This window comes from Lineus longissimus, chromosome 19 (assembly GCF_910592395.1).
Source record: "Lineus longissimus chromosome 19, tnLinLong1.2, whole genome shotgun sequence".
Taxonomy (NCBI): domain Eukaryota; kingdom Metazoa; phylum Nemertea; class Pilidiophora; order Heteronemertea; family Lineidae; genus Lineus; species Lineus longissimus.
This window is the reverse complement of record NC_088326.1, coordinates 3,808,723-3,821,508: the sequence shown is the minus strand read 5'-3', so window position 1 is coordinate 3,821,508 and position 12,786 is coordinate 3,808,723. Positions and strand designations below refer to the sequence as shown.

General features: G+C 40.5%; 1 protein-coding gene across 2 annotated transcripts; it reads right to left on the bottom strand.

Annotated features, from left to right (window-relative positions):
- Nucleotides 1-3,626: 3,626 nt before the first annotated feature.
- On the bottom strand, nucleotides 3,627-12,530 carry LOC135502865 (uncharacterized). 2 transcript variants are annotated; one of them, XM_064796017.1, is made up of 6 exons: nucleotides 12,243-12,529; nucleotides 7,884-8,102; nucleotides 7,236-7,454; nucleotides 5,995-6,210; nucleotides 5,496-5,693; nucleotides 3,627-4,943 (listed from the first exon to the last, which is right to left on the bottom strand). In XM_064796017.1, the coding sequence occupies exons 1-6, from the start codon at nucleotides 12,445-12,447 to the stop codon at nucleotides 4,927-4,929; spliced, it is 1,074 nt and encodes a 357-aa protein (XP_064652087.1). In that variant the 5' UTR covers nucleotides 12,448-12,529; the 3' UTR covers nucleotides 3,627-4,926. The 2 variants fall into 2 exon arrangements, with proteins under 2 accessions (XP_064652087.1, XP_064652088.1); XM_064796018.1 differs by lacking the exon at nucleotides 7,236-7,454 and having other exon boundaries at nucleotides 12,243-12,530.
- Nucleotides 12,531-12,786: the final 256 nt, after the last annotated feature.

Sequence of the window (12,786 nt, the reverse complement as noted above, 5' to 3'; positions counted from 1 at the left end):
GCGGCAATATACGAATTTTTAGACTTCATTTTTCCCAATAGTACAATTGATGTAGAGCTGACAAGTCAAGAACATTTATGGACACTATGTTTGTTCGCCAGAAGGAAATGGGTGCCCAAAATAACTGGATTTGCAGAAAATGTTATCCCGCAATTCAGTTTGCAGGACTTCTCAGAGCCCACTTCAGAGTTGGAAGGGGGGTGTTCGAGACACTTTTGACCGAACTTTATCCCGATCTGGTTTCCGAACATGTCGGTGGTACAGCTATCAATATTTATCAACAGCGTTATTACAGGAGTACACAATATTGGATATAACAATGTAAAAATCACGAATTTATCCCTTACGTTTTCGAGGCCGCCATTTTGTCACGTGGTTTTTGTCGAGTCTGCCGAGTTCAACGCTCATGCCATCGAGGGTTGAGCCCGAGTAGCTAACTAGGTCAGATATGACGTCACTCGGGTCGGTACCCGCGGAAAAAATGAAGTTCGACTGGAGCTCGACCCGACCGAGTCCAACCTCGGGTTACAGTCGAACTCTGCCAAGGAGGATACCGCGGTGACGTCACATCACGTGATCCCGACCCATATTAGTGATCGCTATGGCCAATCAGATTCAGTCTACTGACAGCACCAGTACTGAACACATCTCCACGTCTCACTGTCTGGTGCGCTTTTGTACACAAAAACACCAATAGACATGAAATATTGCAATACCTAGTATGGATTCTTCCTGTGTAAAATAAAATTTACAGAGCAGATTAACTTCCACGAATAAAAAAGACGTTTGGCGTGGCCAAAGTGCGGAAATAATGTCTCCGCTAAAATACACTACGAAATACACTAGGCAATGCACTACGCAATATACAGTAGAGATGCAGTTGAGTTTGTTATTGTTTTGACTTAGAAGCCCGCCCATATCATAATATATTCATGTATTCATGAAGTATGAACTCATTTCTGTCCCATACAACTCTAAGAACAGTCAATTTCTCCTAAAATCATCACCGAAACCGCGATATCCGCAGGAAGATTTCGTTCTAGTGTCCGAAAATGCATGATCTTACAGGGGCGCTAACTCGACAAATAGAGGGGATCTATGGGGATCTATGCGAGTTTTAGGTATTACAGGTCTCGAACTTGTAAAATCTGTAAACATGCCTCCAAATCCCATTATGATAATGAAGAGATTGCCCCATATCTGGGAGACTGTTTTGAAACCATCGCTAATTTTGGAAGATCGGTGCCCGGCTATTTGGTTTAAAAAACCCTATTTTTCCCCATCAAAACAGCACTTTTCATTATTCAAATGATAGCTTATTGTCTGAAGACTTATTTCATAGCAGAAAAGTACTAATAACTCTGATTTGATGCGAAAAAATCTAACTTTTTTGATGACTTGATTTTCCCTTGGCCGTGGATCGAGTTTGTTTACAATATGCAGCGCCATCTTGGAAAAGCCGTGACGTCACCGCGGTATCCTCCTTGCGTATGCACGTTAACTATAGTAGCGCTTCGCAGAAAAGCCGAAGGCTTATCATAAGTTACTCAACACTCGAGAAAAAATTATGGACATTAATTCCTGCGGGGCGATAATTAACACGATGATTATAATCCTTGTTCGAGGTACCGTACAGATCATGCGAACGTTGAGCGGTTATAGCACAGCGCATGCGCGATCCGTCGTAGTTGCACCACGGCATTGTGTATAACTGCATTTCTATTTGTCCTGGACCACCAGTGATAGGAATAATAGTACTGGGTTAAAACAATAGACGACACCACCATTTTTGAATACTCTAGGTAAGCTACCAATCCATTCTCCAAAGCGGAGGTGATATTCAAGCCTACTATCTAGTCCGCTGGTAGCGCGTTGTCTGGAAGCTGAGCAGTGTCAGTACATTGAGGGTCAAGATGGCTGCCAATTAGGGGAGCGTCATTTTAGCTGTGGGTATTTTATTCAGATGCGCACAGAAAAATATTCTGCTTGTGGTGTATATACGGAGATCAATCCGAGTACTTTAGGCGTTGAAAATAATTCATCTTAGTGCTTCCAGGTGGCGTATCAGTTGATACGTTTTGCATTGAAACCAGCAGAAATCTTTAGAAATCCTTGATTTTCGCATCGAGGCCCATGAAATCCAGGTTGTGATGAGCTATTTTACTTTCTATTTCTGAATAGCCCGGATTATCAGATATATCTGATATCTCTATAATAAACATCTCGGAGTTGGGCGCAGAGCACTGAGGAACGCATTTCAGCTTACTCCTTTGGTCGAATGACTGTGAGTTACTGTCATTGCTATCTTGCGGCTGCACCACCGAAACTAGGAATATTTGGGGATCTTCCCGAGTTTTTTAAGTGTTTTTTCCTCAGATATGGGCAGAGACCTGTATTCATCCACGACCGGAAGTGTAGTCACATAGAGCTTATCAAAATGTGAAGTTGTGGTAAATACATGGCTTGGATGGACCAAAGTGGAATTAATTCTCAATCTGTGGTTGATTCTTAATCTACAGAGTCAGGCCATCACAGAAATATGCTTTTTGATAATATATTTAAGAAAATGTGGTCTCACTGGTCAGTTTAGAACTTGTACTTTGACAGGGCCATATCAATGCGCCAGTGACGTTTTGATGGATATTGTGTACGGAAATCTTTTTTTCTCAGGCAATCGGTATTGGAATTTTTTAAAACTTTATTATGCTATTGGCAAAGGGTTCTTCTTGACACATATAAAATTTTGTGCAGATTGATTGGTCCAATGAGTATTTTTTTTACCAAAACCTATGCACAACAATGTACACGTAATGTACACATGTTTTAATAGAGGACTCTGGCCATATTGGTGATTCTGTGACAACTCCATTTGACATGGTAAACCACCCCGTGTTCATTTCCGAATCAGCCGTTGATCGCGCATCTATATCTGTCTTCGGTCATTTGGATATGTGTTCGGTGAGAAGTCTCGGGGTGTGTGACAATCAGCAGACCTTGGGCTAACTTGACGTCTCGGGTGGTGACAGTGGGTGTTCAAAGAAATACTCCATTGACAACGCCCGTACCAGTACAACACGTCCACCAACATCTGTAACGTTATATAATGAGCAATATTTCAAGTATTCTGATCGACAGTGTCCACAGTATATGGACAGTCTTCTTAGGAAACCTCACGTATTATACGCCATGGATATCTCATTATATCATACTATTTTCTATTATATTATCAGGATGTCAGTAATACTGGAAGTGGCGGTGAGGGCAACGAATTTACTGGTATTCAGAATTGCTGACAAATATTGACAAGTTATCCTGCAGTATGATGGAGATTATTCCAATTTCCTTTTATTAGTAAAATGAATTATTTTGGATACATCTCGGTATAAAGTCTGGCTTCATCGCGATATCTCGTTAAATTTCATTGCAGTTGTATATCTGGAAAGTGTATTCCATTGATGGTGGGGATTTAATGTTATAATATTTCACCTATTTTTATGGAGTATGATGCAGGGATAAATACCGGTCGTTAACGTAGAGCGGCACTCTCTTCGTCGATACTCACGGGCTGTTTCCGGAACATGCGCATGAAAATGATATCAAAAGAACTAAAATTTGCACACAAATTATTTTATTTCAACGCAATAAGATAACACTAAATAATATTACCTCTATATATTATAAGATATCTTTTCCTTAGGTTTTCTTCCGCTAATTTCGTTCGTAAAACATAGTACTCTTACACATAAATTCAATAACTACTTGTAACTTTTAAATGAATAAAACATAGTGTTTACAAATAGTCTTTATGGACTCCTTCAGAACCAGGTTTAAAAAACCAATTATGTACAATATTTTAAATGGCTTATTTTGGACGGAATAGTACATAGTATACATAGTATTTTCCTCATTTTTACAACTATTACAAATAAAAGCACCACTTTTAACCTAATTTCGACGATGTAAAAAAGGACTTTATTTTATTTCATTGCATTAAGATGATAGCAGATAATTTATTTACACCAGTTCACAACACTTGTATGTACAGACGAAATTATGACCACAACAACAACAACAACAAAATCTACATGTCTTTTTTAAATGCCAAAAGTGGGTAACTCGTGTCAAATTTTACCATATAATGTTTTAGCTGTTTTTGACAAATGACTACGTCACTTTCTCATAAATCGGTAAGGTTTTCGAATCGAAATGCACATTTTCTAGAAATTGATGGTTTAATCCCCCCCGGACGGCTCGCTTCGATGCCGTTTTCGTTGATGACGTCACAGCAATCTATGGACTGGTTCCATCTTATATTTCCGAGCTCATTGTCGCGCAGTCTCACTCGTTTGACCTGCGATCGCGGGGGTGTGTCAGGCTGCGGGTGAGTCCAAAGCCGGTTGTACCATCATACGGTGACCGGGCTTTCTCTCTCGCAGCCCCACAGCTCTGGAATGGTCTACCCGAGCGACTGGGATTGTGCGACAACCTTAGCTCATTCAGAGTCCTTCTGAAAACCCACCTCTTTCGGGAGGCCTTTGGATGAGTTGGGCTTTTCAATTGTAAAGCGCATTGAGCGGACAATTGTCTGGATACTGCGCTATATAAGCATCATTCATATATATATATAACATGAACATTTTCGGGGTCGCGGTGGTTTACATTCAGCGATTTTATAATAAATATAATCAAAAATGGAAAATTTGAGCTTTACATTTGTGATCAACAATTAAAAACGGACGTATTTCCGCAAAGTTGGAATCACATCACAACTTCTTCCACTCCATCAATTATTCTATGGTTTTAGCATCTCATGTGATTATCAAATTAAATGAACACATCTGAATTATGTTGTACCGCAGTCGTATTGGCAGATGAGGTTTGTACCCTCTGTGGAGGCTGCAGTCTTCGAGAGGTTAGGGAGCTCGGTTATACTAGAGAGCCATCTGAAAGAAGAGAAGAAATATCTTGATGCAACAGTCGTTTTCATAATTCCTACTTAACACATCAAGAAATAGTAGTTTATAACATACAGTATATACGAGTGATACACGTCACAATAGTATTTAGTCTGATTGTCTTTCTTGAAAAGTCTGTCAATACTGGAATTTTGAATCTGATTGCTCCACCAGAGTTTTTCAATATAAAAAACTCCGACACAGCGAGACCGTAACGGCCTTGTTGCTTTGTGATGCCCGTAGAGAAAACCACATCAGCAAAACTTATTTGCAAGAAACTATACTTAATACTATACACAAGGATAAAAAAATATCAGTTTTCAGGAAGGAGTGCATGAATTTTAATGAATTAAGCTAACATTCTGATTCGTTCGGTCCTGCCATCTAGTCTGACCATTAGGAACCAATCTAGCTCTCCGTCGAGGTAATCGTTGTTTCAATCAGAATCTTTCATTTAACACATTTCTTCTACAAATGAAAGGTTTTCTTCATCGCTGAGTCCGGAATTCAAAACGCTTTTAGTTGAGAAACCAAACCTACCGGTTGCTTCGACGTCACTGCCAGCGTTCTTTACTGACATGTTTGTTTCATCCGTTTCCTCCACACTGACAGTCGTAGTGTCCCTTAAGCAGCTCCGAGTTGACTGTTCATTACTCTTCAGTAAACTCTTTTCCTCCTTTTCGGACTTTTCGTTTAAGTAACTCACACGCATGTATTTCTCACGCTTTGATTTCTTTTCTGGAATGCAAATTGATATTAAAATATTGTTAGACTTGCAAAACCTAAAATATTGTAAGTGAAGAATAATGTGGTGGCAAGCTAATGACCTTTTATGCTTCCATGGTGACCCGGTCATCTTTGACCTTAGAAATTGCATTACTGCGCCTATTGTGTCCCATACCCTCGGTCTTGAGATGGTTTTCCGATCGTTATCTTATATCATTTTAATTAGTTCACACTAAATTTTATAGAGAAATCAATGACGCACTCTAACTCTCATTCTCATTTTCAATGAAGAACGTTAATGGATAACAGTTACCTCTAGAAAGCCGTATCAGCCAGATTGCGAGAATGATAACAACGCAAAACAACAGCACTGACGCCCCACCAGTCCCACCGATTATGTACATGAACTCATTATTCCTTGCCATTATTCCAACCTCGGCGCTGCTTTTGGAACTTGCTAACATTGTTCCAACCTCAGTGCTGCTACTGGTACTGGCTAAGGTGGTCGTTGTTTGGTAACTTTTGTAACCTATCGAAAAAGGAAAATATCACGGCACTGCTAAAGAACGACTGCAACAATAATGCGATGAAACTTATTAAATGCGTGGAATGTCACTTTAACGTTAATACACTGTGTGCACTCGTTCTAGTATTCATCAACTATAAAAATGCCTCAAATCCTGCATCCTGAACCTCATGTTCTTTACTCCCTTTAAACGTATTGCCAGCCTCACCTGAAATGGCTATACCTGCTTTGTCAAGTTTCCATCGCAATATCTCCCTTATTATTCAGTTCATTCAATCAAAACAATACTTCACAGAGTTTGAGATTGTGATCTTCTGTCGAAGATGTGGCCTTGCAAAAAGATATAGGCCACAGGAGTTTCGCCTACAAGACGACCACGGTCCTACAGCTTATCATCCTGAGATCCAGGTTTTTGATACTCCTACGTCGCATGAAATATCGAGATGGGGAGTAAATTGAAAACCACTGTTTATAGACCAGTCTATTGCAGTGTTAGTATAAGGATGTAAACCCCGGTTCCAAGATAGGTGCCAACACTAAGGAAATCAATATACCATATTTGTCTACCAACAATCAATAATAAATTCATACTTTAAGGCGTTTCTAAAATTAGGTTCCTGGCAAAGTGTAAATCAATATATCAACGATCAACGACGGGTCAATATTTTAACAAAACTGACTGCGTAATCGGACTTTTAAAACGGGACGATGTTTTTAGATCACGGACCCGATGCCAAGGCTCTAAATTTTGATGAGGTTGTGCTCAAGATGCAAATCCTGAATGAACCAATGCGATTTTCAATAACCGATCGCATTAAGCCATATCATGTAAAAGGGTATGTAAAATCTATCCATTCGTTTTATCCCGATTACTGTCATCCTGAGATCAGGCTTTTTTTACACCTACGTCATATACAAAATATCGAGCGGGGTATATATTCATTGAAAACCACTGGTTATGCCAGGATGGATTACTGTATGGTGTTAGCTGTCCAAAAAGTTACATGTATCATATCATTAAAACTTACCATCACACCCCATGACGAGGCAAACTCTACTACTGAGGCTGCAAGGGATACTGCATGACCGACACTGCTCTATGAGTGCTGAATAATATTCCCCTCGTTCGCAACGCCCTTTGCGTCGTTTTCGTCTCTGCCGCATAGGAAGTTCATCGACGTTGACATCATTTACATGTACTGCCTCACTGTTGCTTCTGGTACTTGCTGCGGTTTTTGCTTCGTAATCTATCGAAGGGGGAAATCTTTACACATCGCGGCACTGCTAGACGACTTGCAAATTAACAATGTAGGCCTACTGATAATTTAATGGGTTGAATGTCACTTCAGCGTTACCGAGCATCATCTTGCAAGCAGGGCCTACAACACGACTTCTCCTTACGCATGTTTCCATGAGGAAGTATAAGTATGTATCGAATGAAATTGCCTGATATTTACCATGAAGCAAAGATTAATCTATGCTTGATGTTATAACTCGATCCGTTATTTCCCGATTACTGTCATCCTGAGATCAGGCTTTTTTACACCTACGTCATATACAAAATATCGGGCTGGGTATATATTCATTGAAAACCACTTAACTGGTTATGCCAGGATGGATTACTGTATGATGTTCGCTGTCCAAAAATCCACATGAATCATATCATTAAAACTTACCATCACACCCCATTTCATGGCAAACTCTACTACTGAGGCTGCAAGGGATACTGCAGGACCGACACTGCTCTATGGCTACATCATAAAATTCCCCCAGTTCGCAACGCACTTTACGACGTTTTCGTCTCTGCCGCATAGGATGTTCATCGACGTTGACATCATTTACATGTACTGCCTCACTGTTGCTTCTGGTACTTGCTGCGGTTGTTGCTTCGTAATCTATCAAAAGGGGAAATCTTTACACCTCGCGGCATTGCTAGACAACTTGCAAACTAATGTAGGCCTACCGATAATTTAATGGGTTGAATGTCACTTCAGTGTTACCATGGAGGTAATAATAAAACCTCAATGGTTTTTCTGAAACTATGCCTTCTGAAGCATACCAAATAGAACTAGAACATTGATTTCACAGGCAGCACCTGTGAATTCATGACTCCAGGGTTGTTTTGAGCGAGATATCGTAAGAGTTGGTCTTGAGTATGGGAACCTGCAGGTCCGTGAGGCACCTGGGGAGAGAAGACTAGTTGAACGATGGGATCTGTTCATGGAGAGGAAGTGTTGAGTGGCTTTGTATCGTGTACTCTTGCTGGTGGTTGAAGGAACACTACTATTGATCTCATTGAATACCATTTAATTACAAACACGTGAAAACAGATCATATCATATTCCTGGGCATAAATTAAAATAGGAGTGCGGGAACAAGGTTTCTTTAGCAGGAGAAGCGAGAACATTTTGCGCCGTCGTATTCCGATTTGACTGGTTAGTGGTGAAATCTGCTTTTACTTTAGCAAATTAACATAAATATTCGTTTTTCTAGTTCTAACGTTGTCTGAATTAAAGATGCTTTCCCAATGCTTGACTGGTCTGGCAAGAGACATTGCCAGGAAAACGTGACGTCATTTTGGCCATTCTTCTTACCGCACGCCTTCGAGCCCTCTCCGTAAAACTTCCTGACATGGTGTGAAGTGGGACGGCGCACAATGGGAACCACACTGCCGCGATGTTAATAGTTTCTATTTATAGAATTCAGCGGCAGAGATTTTAGGCCTACCGATAATTTAATGGGTTGAATGTCACTTCAGTGTTACCATGAAGGTAAAACCTCAATGGTTTTTCTGAAACTATGCCTTCTGAAGCATACCAAATAGAACTAGAACATTGATTTCACAGGCAGCACCTGTGAATTCATGACTCCAGGGTTGTTTTGAGGGCGATATCGTAAGAGTTGGTCTTGAGTATGGGAACCTGCAGGTCCGTGAGGCACCTGGGGAGAGAAGACTAGTTGAACGATGGGATCTGTTCATGGAGAAGAAGTTTTGAGTGGCTTTGTATCGTGTACTCTTGCTGGTGGTTGAAGGAACACTACTATTGATCTCATTATATGAATACCATTTAATTACAAACAAGTGAAAACAGATCATATCATATTCCTGCCAGGGCATAAATTAAAATAGGAGTGCGGGAACAAGGTTTTTTTAGCAGGAGGAAAGCGAGAACATTTTGCGCCGTCGTATTCCGATTTGACTGGTTAGTGGTGAAATCTGCTTATACTTTTGCAAATTAACATATTCGTTTTTCTAGGTCTAACGTTGTCTGCTTGACTGGTCTGGAAAGAGGCATTGCCAGGAAAATGTGACGTCATTTTGGCCATTCTTTTTACTGCACGCCCTCCCTCTCCGTAAAACTTCCTGATATGGTGTGAAGTGGGAGGGCGCACAATGGGAACCACACTGCCGCGATGTTAATTGTTTCTATTTATAGAATTCAGCGGCAGAGATTTTAAGCACGGAAAAAGTAGATTAACTCGGCTAATCTCAATGGATTTTACCCAGGAATGTTTTCAAGGCGAGAGAAACATCTGATTTTAGTACTGCGCTTATTAGATTTCATGTTTATGCCGAAGATTGGCCTAAAACGTGGACGAAAAGAGTGCATTATCGAGTGTTGGAGAGGTCACGTGATTGGACGAGAAACCTGAGCGAAAACAATCTATATCATAATACTATAAGGCGGCTCGCTAAAGTGCCATTTGGGGGTCGTGTTTCGTCTCGAAATTTTGCACGTTTGCAGGTGATATGTTATCCTGATGCAACGTCATGTTTATTTTCGGAAATTTACTTCAGCGGAGCAGTAATGAGGGATTTTTAATCGGACACGGTCAATTCTCCTTATCACTCACGGAAGCCAAGCCATTGCTGTTCAGTTATGCAGGGGATTAATGAATCACCTGCACTCCCTGTGGGGTGACTAACACTACCTGTTGAACGGCTGGCTGTAGGGGGATGATTGGAACAGCCTGTACACGTGTTGACCAGCTGAACCAAGGTTAATGTTATTTTCAATCCACGATTGTAGGTCACCTGATCTTCGAGATTTCGCGGGAAAGAAATTGTAAACAAACGCATGTGTGCAGTTCAAATGTAAACAAAAATGTATTTTGATACTTTTGGTTGCTGGACTTGGGATTCCCGCAGTAAGGAGCTGGGGTCAAATTGATGGTCTATCGTATATTGGTACTGTATTAGCCAGAGCTAGCCCTTGATTATGAAGGGATTTTCAAATTAAAGGTTACAATGGTATGTTTATGTGCTCACCACAGCTTTCAAAACTTGATGTATCTGAAGAGGTACTCTGAACTTGGCATGGCCTTATCAAGGAGCTGCTCACGGTGCTGAACTTCTAGCTTGCCTGTCGACTAAGTGCCTTGCCCGAGATCATGCTACATGTAGGAGGAGCACACATTTTAAAGTTTTAGTAGTGATAGTGCAATTGGTCCGAGCCATTTGGAGGCCGACATGTGAAGGCCTATCTGGGTTCTCCTTCATCTCCGTATAAAAAGGGGCATATTGCTGACTAAGGAACGAGGTATATTCACATTGCCTCATCATCTCATTCGGACCAATTGATTTACTTTTATATGCACGAATACAGCACGCCACAGGGTCCGAGTCTGTGGACAAATGGTTGGTTTAATTTGTCTCTTCGATATTGCTCCTTTGATATTGCATTATATTTTCATTGCAATTCAATCTATTCAAGGTATAGCCCATTTGAACCTGCCTGCGCCACGGGTACAATGCTAGTCTATACTATAATGCGCGTTGTGGCCGCTAAATAGGAGGCGATTTTTGTTTCAAAATTGGGCCTCGAAAATGCGTCGAATTCTTGCAACTTTTGGTTTCGTAGGTGTGGATCATAAGTAAGAGTGTCACTGAGGGTGTCATACGTCGAATATCTAGGTGGTTTTGGAATAAATAACAACTTTTCAGGGAGCACGTCGACTGGAGAGCTCCGCTCATTCTCAAAAGCATACACAAACTTCACGCATATTCTCCCTGCCACATCAGTATTAGCTTCCAGCACGTATATAGTGCTATACAACCTGGTCCATGGTGCAGGGTATTAGCAGGGAGATTAATGATTAGCCTGTTCTATTTTAGTTCTATTCGAGAAACACTGACCTGAGACATCTGTGTGTTAATTAATTTACACTTGTCATTATTGTAATACGTCTAATTAATGCACGCACTATACATGTAAATGCACTGCACCAATATGCACTAGGTTAAGAAGTGTACTCTTTTGATGTACGAATAAACATACATATATATATAATAAACAGTTATGCCAGGATGGACAAAATATGTACAGTGGCCAGCGCTTGCTCTTTGTTTTATTCTTTACTGACTGATGTTGTCAGTTTGAATTGCGTTCTGCATCTCTCCATGCGCCTGGCTTTGGTCCGACAGAGGCATTGGGTACGGGAGTGGGTAGGTGATATGCCTAATATGTGAGGGTCTTATTTGGAACAGGACCTGCTATCACTGGTCTCAATGCATTGTGCAAAATAGCGTACTCCAATCAATCTATTGGGGGTTGCATGTAGATAGCAGCAATAAGTCCCTAAATGCAGTTAATTTCGTGTTTAACCTTTAATAAAACTTCAGTAACGTTAGAAATTTAATGTAGCTCAATCATCGTGCCCATTTAACTAATGTATATTACATTTCAACTTTGGCCGCTCCATGGGTATATGCTAGTACTTATAATTACAATACTCATAATTACAAAATAGAACAATAAATGTAATGTTTTACTATCCATTATAGCCTAATCTCAGTCACAGTCAACAGACACCACTATACCCCCTCACGCTCAGAAACCACAAACGCCCACCCCTTCCTGCTACCTTAATACATGTACTTCTGGATGTTATAATTCATTGTGCCGTCTGGTTAATCAACAAGTGTCGATCGTATGAGCCGATGTTTAATGAGTGTAAAATCTATCGATCCGTTCCTTCCCGATTATGATGTTAGCTGTATCAAAAATCGACATTGTCATATCATAAAAACTTACCAGCACATCCCATGGCACGGCAGGCTTTTCTGTCAATTCTGCAGGGGTATACGCATGAACGGCATTGCTTTATAGCCATTGCGTAATATTGCCCTAGTGGGCAATGAGTAGGCCTATTGAGTCCGTCTTCTTCTTCGCAGCTTACGATGTTCGCCGACGTTGTTATTAGAATTATAAATAGCATTACTGTGGCTATTATATCCATGCTTGATAACCTCGCAGCCCGGTCTCAAAAAAGGATATGATTGTTCTTGCCCTGTCATCATCTTACAAACACTGGCAAATGGCATCGACATCCTAATATTATACTGTTTCGGGTCAGTTTTAAGTCAGATGCTTTTTTAAAAGTCAGGTGCTTTTAAAAGACTGATTATCTATGATTATTTGGGTCAAGTTGAGACTGATTATCTATGATTATTTGGGTCGTCAACTACCCGTCCTTCGATGAAGTTGGAGTTGTTTCAACTACCCAACGACCCAAATAATCATAGATAATCAGTCTTTTAAAAGCACCTTTGACTCATAATCATTGTCTTTGGGTCCT

What these genes read in the sequence shown, in the direction of transcription:
- LOC135502865 (XM_064796017.1), bottom strand. Translation starts at nt 12,447, where the DNA reads ATGGATATAATAGCCACAGTAATGCTATTTATAATTCTAATAACAACG. An exon ending in CCTCGTCATGGGGTGTGATG is followed by an intron (nt 6,211 to 7,235) that starts GTAAGTTTTAAT and finishes CTTTTTCGATAG; the next exon opens with GTTACAAAAGTTACCAAACA. An exon ending in GCTGATACGGCTTTCTAGAG is followed by an intron (nt 5,694 to 5,994) that starts GTAACTGTTATC and finishes TTTGCATTCCAG; the next exon opens with AAAAGAAATCAAAGCGTGAG.